General features: G+C 35.7%; 1 protein-coding gene across 1 annotated transcript in view; it reads right to left on the reverse strand.

Annotated features, from left to right (window-relative positions):
* Positions 1 to 3,748: 3,748 nt before the first annotated feature.
* LOC125252572 (potassium/sodium hyperpolarization-activated cyclic nucleotide-gated channel 1) overlaps positions 3,749 to 21,240 on the reverse strand; it is a 134,405-nt gene continuing 116,913 nt past the window's right edge. The window contains exons 7-8 of the mRNA XM_048165993.1: positions 19,860 to 20,024; positions 3,749 to 7,847 (exon numbers count right to left, since the gene is read on the reverse strand). Of these exons, the coding sequence (XP_048021950.1) occupies positions 6,829 to 7,847; positions 19,860 to 20,024 (1,184 nt within the window). The 3' untranslated portion in view covers positions 3,749 to 6,828. The remainder of the gene's footprint in view (positions 7,848 to 19,859; positions 20,025 to 21,240) is intronic.

Raw genomic sequence — 21,240 nt, forward strand, 5'->3', positions numbered from 1 at the left:
AGAATCACTGTGTATATATATATTGTAATGCTGTGAGATTCTGAAGTGTGCATTCGATGGACACTTTATTATCCTAGGATTTTATGAATAGCAGTGAAGTGACGCAACTGACGCCGTAGGTCACATGACAGTGACAACATGTCAGATGTAGTTTATTCATTCTACCCATATTCATGCTATACAGAACATAATTTTTTTTTTTTAACCGTCGCAAAGTTTCAAACCAAATAATTTTGGTCGCAGTGATAGTGTGATGAACATACTTTTACATGTTTGTATTATGAATTCCTGATTAATAACCCAGTTTGAGTTATTAATCGAACTCTATAGAGGATTTGCATTTGAAGAGATGCAAATGTTTCATTCTATCTCACTTATTAAACATTCAGAAGTCTAATAATCCCTATTGTTGAGAGTGAATTATGAATCCAAACTGTGTGTAAGGTGTCCTGTTAATCAGAACCAACTGTGAGAGGGTTCTGTCAGAATGTATGAATACTTCATGACTGATAACTGCAGAGGAGGGTAATGAATGGAAATCTTGACCATCCCAAAGAGATGATTTTTCATTTTGCCACAGGAGTCACTGATATTCCCTCTCTGTTCCTCCCTCCAAATTTATATTTCACTCTCTCCCACTGTCAGTCACACATTTACTTTTTATCTCTGTACTTCTACAACATAGAAAGAGAAAGGCCAAAGCAAGATGACCTTTACACTAAGAAACTGTCAGTCAAAGAGTTCATCTATAATTCTGCACATTGCTCATTTCATGTTATTTCAATTAATCATACATAAAATTCCTTCTTTTTAGCTAATTTAAAACCAATTAATTTATAATAAAACAACATTTATACACACATATGCACACATGTACATATATATTCTGAAAAAAGGAAAAAAAAAAAAAAGAATTTGAAAAGTGCTGTTTGGATGTATGATTTCTGGAGACAACAGAAAGTTCAGGGGACTTTTAACTAGGCTTCCTCTAGGGCTTTTTTCATCTCTTGCAGATGCACCTGTTTTGGGCTTCCTTTTTTTTCCTCTTTCTCCAAATAGACAAAATGGATGTGGCCTGGAATTTACAATATTCTGTGGAATAATCATGTATGGATTTATTTAACTTTTGGACACAAATTGGAGGATTCTAGTACATGGGAACAAAAGGATTTGGTAAGATCAATTTTCCATTTCTTTTTACTGTAAAGAGATTGGCCTACTTTCTGTTCACAGGAAGTGGATGGATTACTGTGTTGTTGTCTCTTTTTTGTATAAAGCAGCAACTATCTGATTGAATCATTGATGAATATCTAATGACAATGTCTGAATTTATTTAATGTCTTTTTATGTGTTATCAGAAGTGTTTCAGGAGCATTGCAATGTAGTTCTGAGTGATTGTAAGTTGCTGGGGTGTTCTGGGTAGGCTCATGGCTTAATTCAAAACAGCCCACCCTTAAGTTTCAATGGTTTTCCCCCGTTAAATCTGATTTTTTTTTTTTTTAAGTCAGCCTGCTGAAGTGGACTGTCACTTTTACTAGCACATTCACATTGGTTGTAACCATTCCTTAGCCTTACCAGAAAAGGGTGGAGTTTTAACAGCTCATGCTTCGGTTGCTCAACAACAACAAAGCTGGAGAATCTCACACTGCCAAAATGAGGATTGTCAGTAACGGTGTTCAGCCTGACATTGATCAAACCGCAGTCGGACACTGATGGAGTTACAACTTTTAGAATGCAACTGGACATTTCTGATTGGTTAGTAGATAAATTTATGTAGTTTCTGTGGAGTTGATTCAACTCATCGACTAGCATGTGTCGTCATTTTAATCTTTTGTGCAAATTCAGCGTTGAATTGACCCTCGTTTGTGAAGCAGTCCGGCGTAAAATGACAGCATGGTAACAACACTCTACTACAACAACTCTTTCTCTTCTCTAAAGCAGCCCAATATGGCCTCACCCCCCTTTGTTGCGTGTTCCTGGGGGCAGGGTTTATGTAAATTTTAGGGATTGTGATGTCATCAACCCGGGAAGAAGCTCATTGTAGTCCCTACCAGCCGTTTATTGTAGTCCTTAAACAGCAAATTCTTTAAAGGTGAGAATTAAAAATTGAATTTATCTTGGCATAGTTAAATATCAAGAATTCAGTACATGGAAATGACATACAGTGAGTCTCAAACTCCATTGTTTCCTCCTCCTTGTATAAATCTCATTTGTTTAAAAGACCTCTGAAGAACAGGCGAATCTCAACATAACACCGACTGTTACGTAACAGTCGGGATCATTAATATGTACGCCCCCAATATTTGCATATGCCAGCTCATGTTCAAGGCATTAGACAAGGGCAGCCAGTATTAATGTCTGGATCTGTGCACAGCTGAATCATCAGACTAGGTAAGCAAGCAAGGACAATAGCGAAAAATGGCAGATGGAGCAATAATAACTGACATGATCCATGATAACATGATATTTTTAGTGATATTTGTACACTGTCTTTCTAAATGTTTTGTTAGCATGTTGCTAATGTACTATTAAATGTGGTTAAAGTTACCATCGTTTATTACTGTATTCACGGAGACAAGAGCCATCACTATTTTCATTTTTAAACACTTGCAGTCTGTATAATTCATTAACACAACTTCATTCTTTGTAAATCTCTCCAACAGTGTAGCATTAGCCGTTAGCCATGGATCACAGCCTCAAACTCATTCAGAATCAAATGTAAACATCCAAATAAATACTGTACTCACATAATCCGACGCATGCATGCAGCATGCATGACGAACACTTTGTAAAGATCCATTTTGAGGGTTATATTAGCTGTGTGAACTTTGTTTATGCAATGATAGAGTCGAGAGCTCGGGAGGGGGCAGAGAGCGCGAGCAATTAAAGGGGCCGCAGCCTAAATCGGTGAATTTCTAATTATGCCCCAAAATAGGCAGTTAAAAAAAATAATTATAAAAAATCTATGGGTATTTTGAGCTGAAACTTCACATACACATTCAGGGGACACCTTAGACTTATATTACATCTTGTAAAAAAATGTAGAAAAACGTTCAATGGCACCTTTAAAAGAAAATATCTCCCCATGCATTGAACTTTTGAGTGTCGCAACTTTGCAACATTGCACACTAACTAAAGTTAAAGCATAATCAAGGACCCCTTTAAAATCTGAACCCATTCATAACAGAGTAAACAACAGTAAAGCGTCTTATTGTGAAACATAATCGCACAGCTCAACAAGCCATGCAATTTCACGTCTGCACCACTAATAATAAATAAAATAAAGCAAAAGTTGAACTTAACAAATGGCAACTCATCACAAAAACACACAGAAGCCTGGTGGTAAATGGCAATAGTTCATTTATTTTTCTCTATATTTTAAAGGTTTATTATTTACAAAGAAAAAAAAAAAAAAAAGAAAATCAAAATAATTTTTTGACAAACACCGTTTGTCTGCATATATGTATAAGAAAGTATACATTTACCTTTCTTTATTCAGGATCAAGTAACTAATTGTTCATGTTTTGTTATTTATTGAATGATTTTTGTCCCCGTTTTTTCTTCTTCTTTTTTTTCTTTTTTTCTTTTTTTTTTTAAACCAAGCGTCGGTATGCATGAACGAGCATAATGGAAAAAAAAAAAAAATCAGCTGAGATTAAGAGTTTGAGGCCTGTTCTAGAATCTTCCATCATTTGCATCACATCATAGAACACATCAAACAAAATAATTTCACCTGAATCTTAGAGGCTGCAAACCAAACATTTCGTTTTTCCCTTTATTAAAACATCACTCTTCCCTCTTGTTCTTTTGCATTGTTCATTTCCCATGACATAAACACAAATATATGATAAAAATAAATAAAAAACAAACAAACATACGAAGATATGTGCTGGTTTTCTTAAACACCTCCTCAGAAAGTGACAGCATTTTTTTTTTTTTAAGTGTATTGTTGTATGAGCGTCTCTCCTTCCCATTCTAACAGTATTTAAAGCTGAGAGAAAAAAGCACATTAACACGGGAAGCGTTCCCCTCCGAAGGCAAGTACAGTATCAAAAAGTAGCAGATATCTGTACACTAGTTTCTATACACTATGGCATAGCAAGAGTTAAACACTTTTTGTTGTGTTCAACCCCTTTATTTAACCAACTAATGTACAGTATATGTTTCTGCTTCTAGATTTCTCTCTCTCTCTCTTTAAACAGAAAGTGCAATTCACAATGAAAGTTTGTATCTGAAAAGTTTCGCTTTGGCCAGTTTCATTCCACACAACATCAGTGGCTATAAAGTTTAGTCCCACACACATTTAACCATTCCCAGGATCTATCGTGATTCCAGTCGATACTGATTAGTTTGTTAAATGCGAATAGATATACTTGGTATTTTCACTAGTTTGTTAATGCCAAGCAAAGACCGCTGCGATCCCGTTTGTTTTTTTTTTGCTCCGATACTTTTGGCCATTCCCATTGCTTTTTGTTCTCATTGGAAAACATTGAACAAACACGTATACACTTGTTTACACACAGGTGTGTGTGTGTGTTTACACACACGAGTCACACTCATGAAAGGAACAGGATGAAACATGGCTATAGTTTAGGCACAAATACTTAAGAATGTCCTTTTCGTGAAAATTCAATGTTTCTGATACGCACAGAGAACGTCTAGGCAGACAATAAACAAAAAAACATAATCTCACAATACATTTAAATCTCAACATTTTTTAAATAGTTTCTCTTTTTAAGTATTCATGTTAATGCATGCGTTTATGGTTGCTGTATGGGATTTGCACTGGTACAGAACTGACACAAGTGGGGTTTTTCTTCTTTTTTTTGACATTGTGCAAGGGGGCTTGGAGACTTTGCACAGGTCAGATAAGTTTTTGCTTTAGTCTACCGAATTTCGGTAGCAGTATTGTAAGAATAAATTAAAGTAGTCAAATAAGTCACAGCTGCTAGTTACCTCTAGTTATGCCCAATACGGGCGACTGACATGCCATTTCAAAGTCTTAAGCCCCAGACTGGATGAATCGACGAACGGGAGAGATAAAAACCTTAATGCAAAGCAGCTTCTGTTTTTCTTTCTTTGAATATCTTGAATATTTGTCCATCTATTCTTTCTGACACTTTGTTGGATTCACATAATTACTCTTGAATATTAGTTTCTGCAGTCTGCAGTGCCGTCGGTTTACAGATTATTATGTTGCATAAAGGTTAAACTTAAAGGTTGATGTGTTTTTTTTTTGTTTTTGTTTTTTAAAAACTAGCATTACATACAGTGAAAATAAATACATAAATAAATGTTATGCTTTCACAGTCTTTAAATATGAAAAATAACGGAAAATGCATAACCAGAACATCTAGTTCTATGTAATAGTATGATGTTAGAGTAGTGTGTACATAATACTGATCCATGAGATGAACACTATTAATATAAAACCATCATAAAAGAAAGCGTCTGTTGATGCACACAGACAGCTGGTGGCTTCCTGATGTTACGTCAGCCCAGGAAATGTTCAAATAAATACATTTGATTTCCATTTACGGATTGTCAAATGTATATGGTGATGTAACATTTGCATTAAGCCTTGCTGCTGATGAGCTGATGATGTTGATGATGAATCCCAATCCCCCCCCCCCCCCCCCCAAACCCCACCCGTATACCTTTACTTTTGACCAGCAAGATATTTTGGAATACATATAGTGCTACCTACAGTATAGTGCTACTATTTGCATTAAGGTTTTCTTATCTCTAATGATTGTTTCTGATGTTTGTTGTCACATATTACCATTTGAATATATATTTATATATATGCATATATAGACATTACCCAGGCGGCTGACAGAGATAAGACATTGCCATGTTGAAATGCACCACACATTACTTTTTTAAATACTAGTTCTACAAAACTATGTACAACACACATATAGGTAATCTTTATATCACAGTCTATTGCATAATGGTGATAATCTTTAGTTTTATAAATATTGTAAATGTACAGTCTTTAAGTGACATTTCAAAATGTCTGACTCGCTCTGAAATCAGATATAGAAAATAAAACCATCCGATTTGACCACACATCCTTCGTAAAAATAAATGAAACTAAATTAAAATAAAAAACAGAAAAAAAAAAAAACACATTTATTCCCTTTAATGCACAAAGGCTGTCTTGAAACACAACGCAATTACTGCACAACACGAAGTATTGCAGATGTCGGAACTGCACCTTGATTTGGTGCGCCGAGCATTTTCTGATATTAACTTTTTTTTCCAGCCGGTAAAAGTTTGTAGATGTGCTTTTTATACATTTCAGTATTTCCCAGGTTTGTTTTGCGCAAACATTTTCCACAGTGATGCCAAAAGCTGCTGAATGCTGGACTTGTTTTGTCATCTTCTCGTCGAGAACAAAAATTCAACAAAAACACATTCAAAAACATCATTGCATTCCCGTACCAAAAACGAAAAATCTGAACTGTAATGAAAAACGTCAACAGAAAAGAACATCTTCAGACACGTTATAGTCACGTATGTTAGAGAGGAAGACTTGCGTTTATACTAGAGTTTTTTTTTTTTCTTTCCCATATGGTCAATGCCAAATATTCTAGTTGGATTCGCACATATATATTTGTATAATATACATTCTTAAGTTGAAGGGGAAGTGTGTCTAAAATATAGTACAAGGAAATTCTGTACAGGATAGCTATGAGGTTATTTTTTTCAGAGGAAGTTGGAGGAAAAAAAATACAAGTCTTTTCCCCATTTTTTGTCTCTCCATAAAAATCAATCTTTAAAAAAAAAAAAAAAAAAAATGAATGTGAAAAAAGTAAAATGGGATCATAAATTCGATGCGAACCGCATCTTGTCTTGTTCCGTCTCTGTACTGCTTAAGACTGCCGACTCTCTCCTGGAGCCCGTGGAATCCCTGTGCTGGGCACTAGAAGGCGCCATGCGCACCGGCGGTAACGCGCCCGATGACATCTGCCGGAAAAGGGCAACCCTCTGTGGGACGTTGGTACGGATGCCGCTTTGCAGCACGGAGCCCGGGGCCTGGACGCCTGCCGCGGATCCCATGGGTGGCTGAATGGAAGCGAGTGATTCGCCTGATGTGGGGTGTGCTCGGGCAGCCAATGAGGTCTCGTGGGGCAGTGACGGCTGCGAGGCAGAGAGGTGGCGTAAGTCCTTGCTCAGGCTGCCTGACTGGAGCACCTGTGCGCTCTTGTGGACATCGCTTCTCTGAGGGGACGCCCCTTGCGATTGCTGCGGCTGTTGTTGTGCCGGTTGTTGTGGTATGGAGGCGGGCGACGACTGCTGGGGTAAGGGTTGCTGTACAAGGGACAGTTGGGAGGCCGTCGGCGATCCATACTGGAATGTTCGACTGGCTATAGGGGTCTGCACCGGGGGACTGCAAATGGATGTGGTGAACGAACAAGGGGACATGATTGCCCCCGCCGGTTGCTGCAAGGGAGTAGGGGGATTCTGGGAAGAGGTGCTCAAGTTGCCGTGAGAAACGCTCGGCGCCGAAAACGTGACGCCCTGTGAGGGCGGCACGCGGCCTGATGGGGTTATAGTGGCGGAGGTGCTGTAGCTTAGTGGGGCGGCCTGCTGCTGTAATTGGTTGTTCCCAAGAATAGCAGTCGCTGTAGTGAACGGTGGCTGAGCGGGAGAGTTAATGATGGAGTTTCCAGACATCGGCGTGGAGTTCATCCCCGTGACCGATTGCTTCCGATCCACCATCATCACCATCTCTCGGTCCTGCCGAATGATCTGCTTCAGCAGCTCGTTCTCCTGAGTGTTGAAGACGCCAGCGTTCAGATCCTTCTGAAATTTCTGGAGCAGGAGTGAGTTCTTCTTCCCTGTTGGGGGGTGAAACCAAAACATAGTCAATCTTTAGTTTAGGCTGAGCAGGTTACAACTAGACCAAATAGGGTAACAAAGAGTGTTGAACAGTGAGAGGAGAAGCACAAAGGTCTCACAAATGTAGAAAGGGGAGGCTAGTCACTCCTAAGTAGAGATTTTGAAGTAGGACAACTTCTGAGGTGCTTACCTCATTTGCTTATGCATTCAATCTCAATTCACATTTGTTTTTCACTATAGCAAGTACACACATTTCAAAGTCTAAAACATCACAATCTCCAAGCACAGCATACGATACTCAAAAAATGTTTCGTTACCCTGCTGAAAAGCAAGCCTCAAATCATTTTTAGAGTTTTTTTTTTCTAAACTGGATTGAAGGTATTAGCTGGTCTCCTAGTCTGGTCAGGCTGGTCTTGTTTCAAAGGGGTTTTGAGCACTTGTAATCTGGTTATGCTCGAAGACCACATCCAGCTAAACTTAACTGTGGACAAGTTTGGCCAGGCTAGATGACTAGAGGTTTGTCCAAGCTGTTTGTTTTCCAGCAGGGTATCTAGTACTACTTTAACAGGACTACCACAAAGTTTATAGTTATAGTAGGACTTTATCATGAATCAAATAACCTCTATGTCAGCAGCCAATGGTAATAATAATAAGCCTTTTTATTTGATTTTATTGTGTTTGTGATCTACAGTGGATGACTAGAGTGTCACTTTAAAAATAATAAAATGAAGAAAACAATCAGTGCATTCATTAAAATACTTTTTCGAATTGACAAATAAAAAGTTGTTAATTTTTAAAAAAGTAGATTTTTATTTATACAGATATGCTTTTAAAATGATTATTTTTAGTCCTCCATAGTCTACAAATGATGCAACAAAATATAAGTTTACTCATTGATCAGTGCACTTAATAGTTGCCTATTTGTGGGTTACTGTGATATCGATGTCATGTTCGGAACCAGCAATAAGACAAATCAATTGATTGATCAGCTAATGTTTAAAAAGAATGCTAGAAGGTGAGATTAGATATGGTGCAACAGCTGTTAGGGTTTCCAAACATGAATTTAATTTTACTCCAGTGTGCCAAATTGATTTAGATCTGTTCCATTCTTTTACTAGTCACAATTTTGCTGCGATCATAAATGAAGGATGTATCGATTTTTCCATGAACCTCTTCTAGTACTGCCCTTTTGTACACAATAGCTGAGCAGAGCTCTATTGTTACATAAGATGACTGTGTAAGACTCTTATGAGCTGAAGGCATAAAGCAATAGGCTATCAGTCTTTCTTCCATAGCCATAAGAGCAAATCAGGCAGGAAGCATGCTGGGGTTTTTACCCTTCAAGGCGAAAGTACAGTTTCATGACCCAGCTGCTGTGGGACATATAAAATTTTACTATCAAGCTGTCTGCAGTGTTGGAGGCAGAATTGTTATATTCAGTATTTAATCATTTAACCATTAAGGAAGGAATATTAAACTATTTTGTGATTAGAAAAAAAAAATTACATTTTAATATGAATTTTTAATATCAATGTTTAGATGGCATATTTTATTATTGTGTGGCTAGTTTATGGGGGCAGTTTTGCAATGAGTCAAATTCGTTTTGTAGATGTGTTGCATCATAAATAATATTCTTCAAACTTTGCAAAAGTTCCATGAACAATGTCTGTGCTACTAGCATTTTTTATTTTTTTTTTTGCATAAATTGTCACAACTACCAGATTACTGAAATAGAAGTACATCGATCAAGAAATTACACATCTGTGACAGTGTATTTAATATGGAAGAGGATTAGGGCCAAGCAATAATAAAAAAATAAAACCATCTTGAGATTAAAGTTGTTAAATTTCGAGAAAAAACTCGTTAAATTTCGAGAAAAAATTTGAGATAAAATGTTGAGAATAAAGTCATTAAATTACGAGAAAAAAGTCATTAAATTACGAGAACAAATTCGTTAAATTATGAGAAAAATGTCGTTAAATTTCGAGAAAAAAAGTCGAGATAAAATGTTGAGAATAAACTCATTAAATTATGAGAAAAAAGTCGTTAAATTACGAGAAAAAAACTTGTTAAATTATGAGAACAAATTTGTAATTTAACGAGTTTTTTTCTCGTAATTTAACAACTTTTTTCTCATAATTTAATGACTTTATTCTCAATATTTTATCTAGACTTTTTTTCTCGAAATTTAACAACTTTTTTCTCATAATTTAACGAATTTGTTCTCATAATCTAACGACTTTTTTCTCATAATTTAACGAATTTGTTCTCATAATCTAACGACTTTTTTCTCGTAATTTAGTGACTTTATTCTCAATATTTTATCTCGACTTTTTTCTCGAAATTTAACAACTTTTTTCTCGTAATTTAATGAGTTTATTCTCAACATTTTATCTATATTTTACAACTTTAATCTCGAGATGGTTTTATTTTTTTATTATTGCTTGGCCCTAATCCTCTTCCGTAATTTAATAAAGATTTCAGTACAGAATCTGAATCTACTGAATATTAATATTTTGAACTAAACCTAAAATATATTGTTTTTATACTTTAAATAAATAAATATTGTAAAATATATATATATATAAAAAATATTAGATTTTATTTATTTTTGCTTTAAATCAAAGTTTGTAATGATGTTTTTCTATAAATTATATTACTTTGGTTTGATTTGCTTCATGTCTTAAGTCTTTAATGAAGGTTATTATTTTTTTTTTTTTTTTAAAACATGGAAAAATGAATGGGAAAAAGACTTCACAAACCAAAAAGGCTTAAAAATGGGCACAGCAGCTTTAAAGCAATATAAAAATAACACATTTCTTGTATAGACATACACTACTTAGCCAAAAGTGTGTGGACATAAGCCATCAGCACCAGATGGATGATGGTTTAAATTAAAATAAGAACAATATGATCTGAACATAATGTGATAGCGCAGAACAGTAACTGTCAGGATGAAGGAATTAAAATACTGTCTCCTAATAACTGTACATTTTATTCGAGACCGTTCCCGTGGGGGAAAGCAATCAATAACCAATAACGAAGAGTTTCAGCACTATGTTATTTGTTATTTGCTGAAGCAGAAAATGAGAGATATCATATGTCACTGGAGAAAGAAAGGGGCTCCTGAGGATGAACAAGTCTGGTCTGGACAGGAACACTTATTCAGGGGGACACGAATAACGTGTACGTAATCGCGGTAAGGACAAAGATCTCCCTGGAGACTTCTCTGAGTTTTTACAGGCCTGTTGTGTCCTTGCATATCCAAATATACACAATTTCCTTGTTCACAGTGCGTATCGACTAGTCTGGTAGCGGTAAACATGGCTGGGCGAGTCAGACCTGTGATGCAAAAAAATAATGACTGATTGTCCCTGATGTTTGCAACCCACCCTGAAAGAAATGGCCTTTGTGCATTCATTCTCAGAAGGCAAAGGCCATGATGTGTAATCTACTGGCAGCCACAGTGGAATAAATCCAGATGAACATTGAGGAGACTACGGTCTACTTCTAAATAAACACGCACTGCATGTCTACAGACTTACGTGATGTCTGACAAGAAGTTTGTAGGTATCGTGAATTCTGTGAATGAGGAGTTGATCAAAAACATGTTATTCAGAGGAATCTAAAGGGCCAGTGGAGAAGGGGATCTAGACAAGGTCCTTGCAGATCAAACAGGATGTTTTAGAGATGTTTAAATGTGTTCTGCTGAATATGTTTAAGTCGTACATGTTTCTAACACACTTGCAGGAACTTTCACTTGGTATGCCATGTTTTATTGACCAGGTCTTGCCGTCAACAAAATCCACAGGGATTTCCACAGAATATTATATAATCGTAGGTTACGCTAAATTAAGAATTTGACATTCAGTGACCCAAAAAGCATTTAGACACTTAAGTCGCATCTGAAAATTTATGAATGTCTCTGCATTACATAACAAAATATGAAAACCAAGTGACATGACTTGTAAAGAATGCAATCTCACTAAAGTCACTAAATCATATGCAATACTAATATATCAACATTTTACGTAAGAACAACTTCAGGGACATACAAATGTTTAGAAATGTTTATTTTATTGTATTTATAGCATAGTGTCAACACTTTTATGTAGGGCATTTACTTAATTTTCATTAGTTTTCATATGCATGTGCACATGTGTGTTTGTATGATGTATGTATATAATAATGAATGTGAAATTAGGTTAATGCATTTCAAGATTACATTTCTAAAGCTGTGTTTGCACGCATGCCTAAATGTGTTATGCTTTAGATGATGTCAATATGTCCAAATTGTATGTTTCGGTGTATATCCAACAACCGAACAAATATGGAAGCTTGTTTTCACCACGAAATAAAAAATAAAAAAGGTAATCGCAACTTTTTCTCACAACTGACTTTTTTTCTCTCGCAATTGCGAGTTTATATCTCACAATTCTGACTTTTTTTCTTAGAATTGCAAGATATAAACTCATAATTGTGAGTTAAGAAGTCAGAATTGTGTGAAAAACTTGCAATTGCATGTTATAATGTCCAATTGTGAGGGAAAAAAGACTGACATTTTTTTTTCTCAGAACTTTTTCTTTATATCACGCAATTCTGATTTAAAAGTTTATATCTTGCAATTGGGAGAAAAAAAGTCAGAATTGTGAGATATAAAGTCAGAATTGCATGATAAAAACTCACAATTGCAAGTTTAAAAGTCAGAATTGTGACTTTAAATCTCACAATCTCACAAAAAAGTCTGAATTGTGAGATAAAAAGTTGCAATTGGCTTTTTTTTTTTTTTTTTTAGTGGTGGAAATAAGCTTCCATAAATATCTGTCCCAGATTTTTCTCTTAGAAGTAAAAGAACAACAATTGTTGACGCATAGTAAGAGTAGTGAGCAAAATTCTTACATTTAATAATAATTTTTAGTTCATGTAATAATTTGATGGCAATAATAATAATATTTTTTTAGCACAGTTTGAATTTTTTTTTTTTTTTTTTAGATCAGTGCTCAGTTTTGAGCAAAACTCACAATTTCAGCTCAGTCTCATAATTGAGATCTCCATGGTAGTTTTTCTTTCCTGTGGGGAGTTTTGGCAAAAATATCATTTGAGAGTGCCACAACATTTGATTGTGAGCAAGAAAAGATCTATAAAAAAGACATTCTGAACATTGCCTTAGCATTGATTTCACAGTAACCCACAGTGTCTTTCAGAACAAAACCTATTACATGGGGCTTGTACGGAGAAACACAAATTCCCAAAGAATGTTCTTAGACATTCAGTAGAACGGAACATTCCATTTCACCTCTAAGCTTGACGGCCTCCGCTGAGACACATTAGCCCTCTGCTGCATTCATCTGGGGCTGAATGGGGATATTGGGCTTCATTCCTCTCTATCTGTGTCACTAAAGATGCCTAATAACCTGGAGTCTGCCTCCCATTCTCTAATTAATGAGTGGAACACAGTGAGCCGTGAACGTGGCACACCATTGAGCTCAAGCACCTTGCCAGGTGGCTGCCATGACGTTTGGACCATGAATATAAATAGGCCAGGACAAAGCTGCTTATGTTTTAGCTTCTGTTGCTAATAATAATAATAATAATAATAAAAACTGTTAACTACTTTGATATGACTGTTATGTGAGTTGAGGTAAATGGAGGTTCCTTAAGTCAACCTGGAAATATCCTGGAATTTTAAAGCCCAAGCTCTGAAATATTTATTCGGCTCTTTGTGAGTGTAAAAGAGTAAAAAAAAAATTCTTATCCAGTAATCACATATAACTGAAAATCCTGAAAATTCATTGGTCTAAAGGTGTGGGAGCCCTGTGTTTGAAAGATCATTAACTAAAATTAGCAATGATGCTACTAATGATGCTAGTAGCTTAACATCTTCATCAGTTCATCTGTTTTTCGTAATAGTGTAGATTTTTTATTAACAAGATACTTTTCCCAAGTAACTTTTTTTAAAGGGTTAGTTTGCCCAAAAATGAATGAATTACTCACCCTGTCGTTCCACACCCGTAAGACCTTCGTTCATCTTCAGAACACAAATTAAGATATTTTTGATAAAATTAAGATATTTTTGATAAAATCCAATGGCTCAGTGAGGCCTCCATTGCCAGCAAGATAATTAACACTTTTTTAAAAAACGGTTCATGTGACTACAGTGGTTCAATCTTAATGTTATGAAGCGACGAGAATACTTTTTGTGCGCCAAAAAAACAAAATAACGACTTTATTCAACATTATCTAGTGATGGGCGATTTCAAAACATTGCTTCATGAAGCTTTGAAGCTTTACGAATCTTTTGTTTCGAATCAGTCATTCGGAGCATGTATCAAACTGCCAAAGTCACGTGATTTCAGTAAACGAGGCTTCGTTACGTCATAAGTGTGTCGAAATTTCAATGATTCACCACTGGGGGGGCGTGACTTTGGCAGTTTGATACGCGCTTCGAACCACTGATTCGAATTAAAAGATTTGTAAAGCTTTGAAGCTTCATGAAGCAGTGTTTTGAAATCGCCCATCACTAGATATTGTTGAATAAAGAGGTTATTTAGTTTTTTTGGTGCACAAAAAGTATTCTCGTCGCTTCATAACATTAAGGTTGAACCACTGTAGTCACATGAACTGTTTTAAAAATGTCTTTCTGGGCATTGAAAGTGTTAATTATCTTGCTGTCAATGGAGGCCTCACTGAGGCATCGGATTTCATCAAAAATATCTTAATTTGTGTTCTGAAGATGAACGAAAGTCTTACGGGTTTGGAACGACATGAGGGTGAGTAATAAATGACTGAATTTTAATTTTTGGGTGAACTAACTCTTTAAGTTTGTTTTTAAAAGTTTTAAAATCACATGTTTGTATGTTGCTAATCCAAACCGTCCTTTCTTTCTATTTCCTACTTTAAGTAGTGTAGTGAAAGTCCAAAACATTCTAGTGAATCCGTTTGTTTGAAAAAACAATACACTTAGTGTAGCATTTTAGGTTACCTTTTTATGATGAAATGTTCATTTAAATCTTTTTTAATATATATACATATACATCATTTTTTTATGTTTAAGATTAATAGTCACCAGCTTTTTGTTGTTTAATTCTGTGTCTGATTATATAGACTCATTATATAATCTGCTAAATGTAATAATGTATTAACATACTGCCCCTTAGCTGTTTTTTATAACTAAATATTTAAAGTGGCTTGAGTATACATTAGCTATTTTAAATTTGCTAAGCATGCTACAATTTTAAAGTATATTTCCCGTACAGACAAATAATAATTGACAACAGAATGAAGCATTTTTGTGTTTGGCAACATCATCATAACAAGCAGCAGCAGCGTTGTTCTCATCATTCTGATTATTTTCTTGCAGTAAAAACCTCAAGTGAAGCACACTTTTTTGAATTTATTGAACTGATCAAATAGTATGCATGCATTGATTATTCTAAAGACAGATATATGATCAGTGCCCAAACATGACAGGGAAAATACTATAAAAAGTACTTGCCTTGACTTTAACAGTAGCATGCAACTTTGTTTTTACTTACAATGGCTTTTTATTCGTTTGATTAAACCTTGGTTTTGAGGTCCACTGGTGCACTGAACGCATGCTGGCTGCCTTAAGCCTGTGGATCGTTTCAGATGTGAGGGGGGGAAAATCTGGATCGTCATGAGGAATTTACCTGCTGCCTACTGGTCGGCCAGGACACTCTTGAAAACGAGATGAGCTCATCTCAAGAGGGGCTCCTGGTCAAATAATTTTTAAATAAAGATAGATACATCAATTGTACAACATGTCATTCTGGTTAATGCATGGTAACTTTTGTTTTCTTTTTTTGGCAAATTCTTTTGCTTAGGACGAGACAAGCATTTGCAGTCCAAAAAACAGTACATGGAGCACCAATCATGTCACGGTCCGTATTTTTCCCTTGTATGAGACAAGACCCCTTGTTTTAGATGTTTTAGTCTAATGTCAAATCAAAAGTGCTGGCAACTTGCAGTGGCAATCTAGTACAAGCCCGTTCTCCACATGAAAGGACAAATGCACGTCTTTGTATGACACCGGTCATCTCGTGTTGTGACGGACATTAAAACGGTGAAAATGTCGATGCCACAAACAGAGATGGGTGTAGATATAATCCTAGTTTAGAATTCGGACAGTGTAATGCATACTGTCGAATCGGGGGTTCGTTTCATTTATTTTAATTTGATTTGATTGGCCTGATCGCATCAATCCTTATCTGTTATTGATTAGTTGTGACGTGCATGTCACAATGGTGTGGGCATATTGATCCAAACCAATCCAATCCAACTTTTAGTGCAAGGCAAGTCAATAGCATCATGCCAGAATTTAGCAAATAAACACAAAAATAAAACAACTGAACTCAAGAAAAAGGCTAAAATAACACTAGAACCTATATCTAAAATGAACTTTTTTTATAAGGGCTGGATGCAGGCAAGCAGGTACTAAAATTTAGCGACCCCAATGACTGTTTAATGAATTAAAAAGGGATATTCTGTTTTATATTTCTAGTGTTTTGTTTCATGCACTCAAGTTGTGAAATTATGCAGGGCTTCATGCTATATTAGTATACATATGCTTAAAAGAGAAACATTTACTTTGAGTTTTCAGGTCACATCTTAAATTATCTCCCGGTTTTATCTTATGAACTGCGAAATCAAAGATGCAAAAAGAAAGAAGACATTTTTATACTGACGTATTCAATAATCACATCAGCCCCTTGTTAAAAGAAGTGTTGTAATATGTAATTTAAGATGTATTTGTGCTTCACTTCAAATCTGGTCTGTCACAAACTAATTAAACATTGTTGTTGAGTAAAAGGTTCATGGAGATGCTGGGTGAAAAGTAACAAGGCTCATGCTCAAGACACTATTTTAAACCGTAGTGACAGAGAATTCAATTATATAATACAAAAAGGTTATATACCAAACCCATTGAATGGTGCAGAACATCAAACGATGTTCTACGAATGTTCAGAATGTATTAGCTCACATTTGAATTCACACAATTCAAATTGATGATGGACGGTGGCCTGTATCTCAGCAATGAGACAAAGACTAAAATATGCAGTATTACAGAACCTGACGTGTCTGTTTTAAGACAGCTTGAATAAAATCCTTTTTTTTTAATTTTCCATTGTTCCTTTGAAACTGGTTGAAAGAGAAATCCTTCTTTTCAGCGTTTCTATGGAGTAAGTGTGAGTGATAATGGATTCGTGTTTAGTGGGGAAATGTTAAAGTACATCAAGCCAACTGGTTTTAAAAAAAATACATTATGTATAATCTGAGACTATTGTAGTGTAGTACAAATATAATGCTATTTAAGGACGTTTTCATGGAGAAGAACATTCAGTGAAATAGTAAATGTGTGTGAAAAATGAGGTGGGTGTAAGGTGTTGCTGATTTTTTTTTTTTAAATGTGATATTTTAGATGTTAATGTTGTCATTTAATGAATGTTGATGTGATTCATGCAATTTTTGCACAAATTAACTTCCAAAAAAATAACACATTCACTGCTTTGGAACAATATGTTTTGTGAAAATAAGTTGGGTAACACTTTGCAATAGTTTAATTCATTAACATTAGTTAAAGGTGCAATATGTAAGATTTTTCCAAAAACCACTAGGCCAGTGTTATATATTTTGTTCACTCGAGTACTTACAATATCCCAAATGTTTCCAAATATTTGTAAATCGGGAGAAATTTGCAATTTTAACCAAGGCTCCGAGACGTGTGAGGAGTCGCCTGTCAATTGCGTCATACCTGCGTTACCCTTGGTTTCCGGGTTTTATTTTGTAAAAACCACGGAAACACCAAAGACGCTTTAATATATTACATGTTTTAATAGGCAAGGGAACAACTGTTTGGTTATGTTTATAGACAGAAATACGTTTTAAAATTAATTGCATGCCATTTATCAACACAAGCCATCCAGCATTTAATACGATATTACTGCAGTGTGCAACAAATATCTCACAGCAGCCGCCGAGCGAACGCTCAGAGTAACGTTATAACATCAGCACTCTCAAATGTATCTAATATGATAAACAGAGCTGCGTTACCTCATACTCATGACCGGAAAAGCGGAAGCAGCGCCGGCGACTGTGTCATAATAAAAGTCCCGCTGCTCGTGAGGCGTGTGTTGCACAATCGCTCCAGCTCCTCGTTCAGCTCCCACAACACTCGGTCCTGCTCTGCTTCATACTACTGTAACGTTAATAATCGCATCCATGAACATGATTTCTTTCCGAGTCCTATCTCGATTGTTTCCACCGGCTGTGATGTGAAGACCACATGTCCCAAGATTCCGCGCTCAAACTTGCCATCATCAAGCTACGCCTTTGTTTTGAATAGGCCTCTAGCGACCTCTAGCGGACAGAAAATATTACATATTGCACCTTTAATGCATTTTGTATCATGAACAACATTATTTTATAGCATTTATCAATTAATTAATGTTAAAGTATTAGTTTACTTCAGAATTCAAATTTCCTGATAATTTACTTACCCCCATGTCATCCAAGATGTCTTTCTGTCTACAGTCAAAAAGAAATTATGGTTTTTGAGGAAAACGTTCCAGGATTTTTCTCCATATAGTGGACTTCAACCGACGGGTTGAAGGTCCAAATTTCAGTTTAAATGCAGCTTCAAAGGTCTCTACACGATCCCAGACAAGGAATAAGAGTTTTATCTAGAGAAACAGTCATTTTCTAAATAAAAAAGTAAACATTTATATACCTTTTAACCACAAATGCTCATCTTGCACTGCTCTGCAATGCGCCATGCATGACGTAATCAGATTGTAAAGATCACGCATGTCGTTGGCTGATGTAAAGAGGTAGGGCGGAAAACTTTACAACATGATTACATAATGCGTGGCACATCGCAGAGCTAGTGCAAGACAAGCATTTGTGCTTAACAAGTATATCATTTTTTTTTTTTTTTTTTAGAAAATGACCGATTGTTTCGCTAGATAAGACCCTTATTCCTCGGCTGGGAGCGTGTAAAACCCTTTAGAAGCAGTGAAGCTACAATTTGGACCTTCAACCCATTGGTAGCCGTTGAAGTCCACTATATGGAGAAAAATCCTGGAATATTTTCCTCAAAAACCCTGATTTCTTTTCGACTGAAGATAGAAAGACCTAAACATGACATGGGGGTGAGTAAATTATCAGGAAATTTGAGTTCTGAAGTGAACTAATCCTTTAATTCATAAATATACAATTGTTAATTTGTTATTCATGTTCATTCGAATTACATTAATCTTAATTTATGCAACTTTAAATGCTAAAAATGTACTGTTCTGTCTTAGTTCATGATGCCTGATGCATAGATTATAAAGTATATGAAGTTACCATAAATTGAATTAATATTATTACATATTTCTGTGCTTTGAGGAAAAAAAAGAAGTAAATAAATAGAATAAAGTAAGCACTTTAAATGAGCAGGGACTACACTAACATGTGAAGAACTGGTCCTAATTGATAGTTAATTATTTAAGCCCTTGCCCTTTAGTGCACCAGCTCAAAACCCCTCTAGGGGGCGCTCTGCTGCTACTAGGGTCAAGGGAGGGGGCGGGGTGGTGCTCATACCCAGGTGTGCGGGGTGGGGGAGTGGAACGGAGGCTCATGCTGGTGAGGGTTTGCCTCCGTCCACCCTCCATGCGTCCATTTGGGGATGACATTGAACCAAAACCAACAGGGTGACCGGGCCCGGGCAGGACAGCTACATGCACTGTCGCTTACCGACAGACCAATCAGTTAAGGCTAGCAAATTACATTTAGTTGCTATTAGTTTTAACGGTTCGTAATGACTATAATCCATACGAGACATTTGGAAAAAGAAAAAAAAAGAGAAAATAAGGGCAGCATATATACACGTCATGCAACACAATGGTAGATGATTGAGGTGCGATGAAGGATAGGACAAACGCGCAACAAACACACACAAGGTTCAGGCAATAGACTAGAAGAGAAGGCGAGGGTTGGATTTCTGGTCTTACCGATGCGGTCCAAGCGGTCAATTGCCACCGTTTCGAAAGCACGGCGCATCATGGGATATTCCTCCAAGACTTCGTTGAAATGGTCCACAGACAGCGAGAAAAGTCGGCAGTAGGTGTCAGCGCGGACACTAGCTGTACGACGACCCTTCGTCAACAGGCAGATCTCTGTGGGAAATAGATGAATTAAACATATTACATATTTTATATAACAGAGGTCACTAGTTGGACAAGGAGGTAGGCTGAGAAATCTTCAAGGCTACTTGGATTAGCAGGAGAGCTAACCTTGAATAAAAGAAAAGGTTAGCATATAAACAGGGCAGGAGTGTGAGAATTCACATGATGAATTCAGTTTAATAGGTAGTGGGCGGTGCTTTTTTACACTTTAGATCTTGTATAATATAAAAAAGATCACATTTACTTGATGTTATCTGCAACGCTTTTCATATGTAGCTAGTTTATGTGGTAAATGATTTTAGCATTTAGCTGTGTGCTGAAGCTCCGATGCAAGTCATGTGATACGGAATTAAGACTGTTTATTTTTGTTTGTGAGGTTATTGTTAACTGTTTAAAGACATATCACGGCGTTCTGATATGAAGTATAATTTTTTTAGCAGTTTTTTTAAAAGTGTAACTAAGGAGTTGACTGAACATCTCTCATTTCTTGAGCTTGCTTCTTAGAGAGCTGCTTTGTGTAGTTTGGTTAGTGAGCTTTCCAAAAACATACATTTTGTAATTAAGACTTTTAAAATGTTTGGACCAACTGTGCATACCATAAAAATTGCAGAGAAATGTGAGCCAAGTGAGCTTTTCAAGTGTAAGTGCTAAAAGTACTGAGAAACTGTCCCTGTGTTTTAAATGTACTTGTTGTTCGTACATGAAGGGCACATCATTAAGGATAAGGCATGTCGAATATAGTATGCCTGGGAATGTATTTGTATTACACACTTGTATGTATTACAGACCTGTTTGTTTAATAATAATAATAATATAAGTATTTATTTTATATAATAGTATTTATATTTATACATATATTTATTAATCATAAATAATAAACAATAAGTATTATATTACTATTATTATTATTATTATTGTTGTAATTATAATTATTATTATTATACAAACAGTAAATGCAATTTTTTATTATAGAAACAAAGAATCAAAATAAAACAATCATAATAATGTTTGCATAATAATTCATAATTATGAATATTATAGTATTTAAACTTATATATTTATTTATTAATCATCATCGTCATTACACAAACAATAAACTATTATTTATATTATTATACAAACAAAGACAAACTCAAACATAATAATAATAATAACAACAATAATAATTTGTTTGTATAATAATACTACTACTACTCATATTTATTAA

This window comes from Megalobrama amblycephala, linkage group LG18, assembly GCF_018812025.1.
Source record: "Megalobrama amblycephala isolate DHTTF-2021 linkage group LG18, ASM1881202v1, whole genome shotgun sequence".
In the NCBI taxonomy this organism is placed as follows: Eukaryota; Metazoa; Chordata; class Actinopteri; order Cypriniformes; family Xenocyprididae; genus Megalobrama; species Megalobrama amblycephala.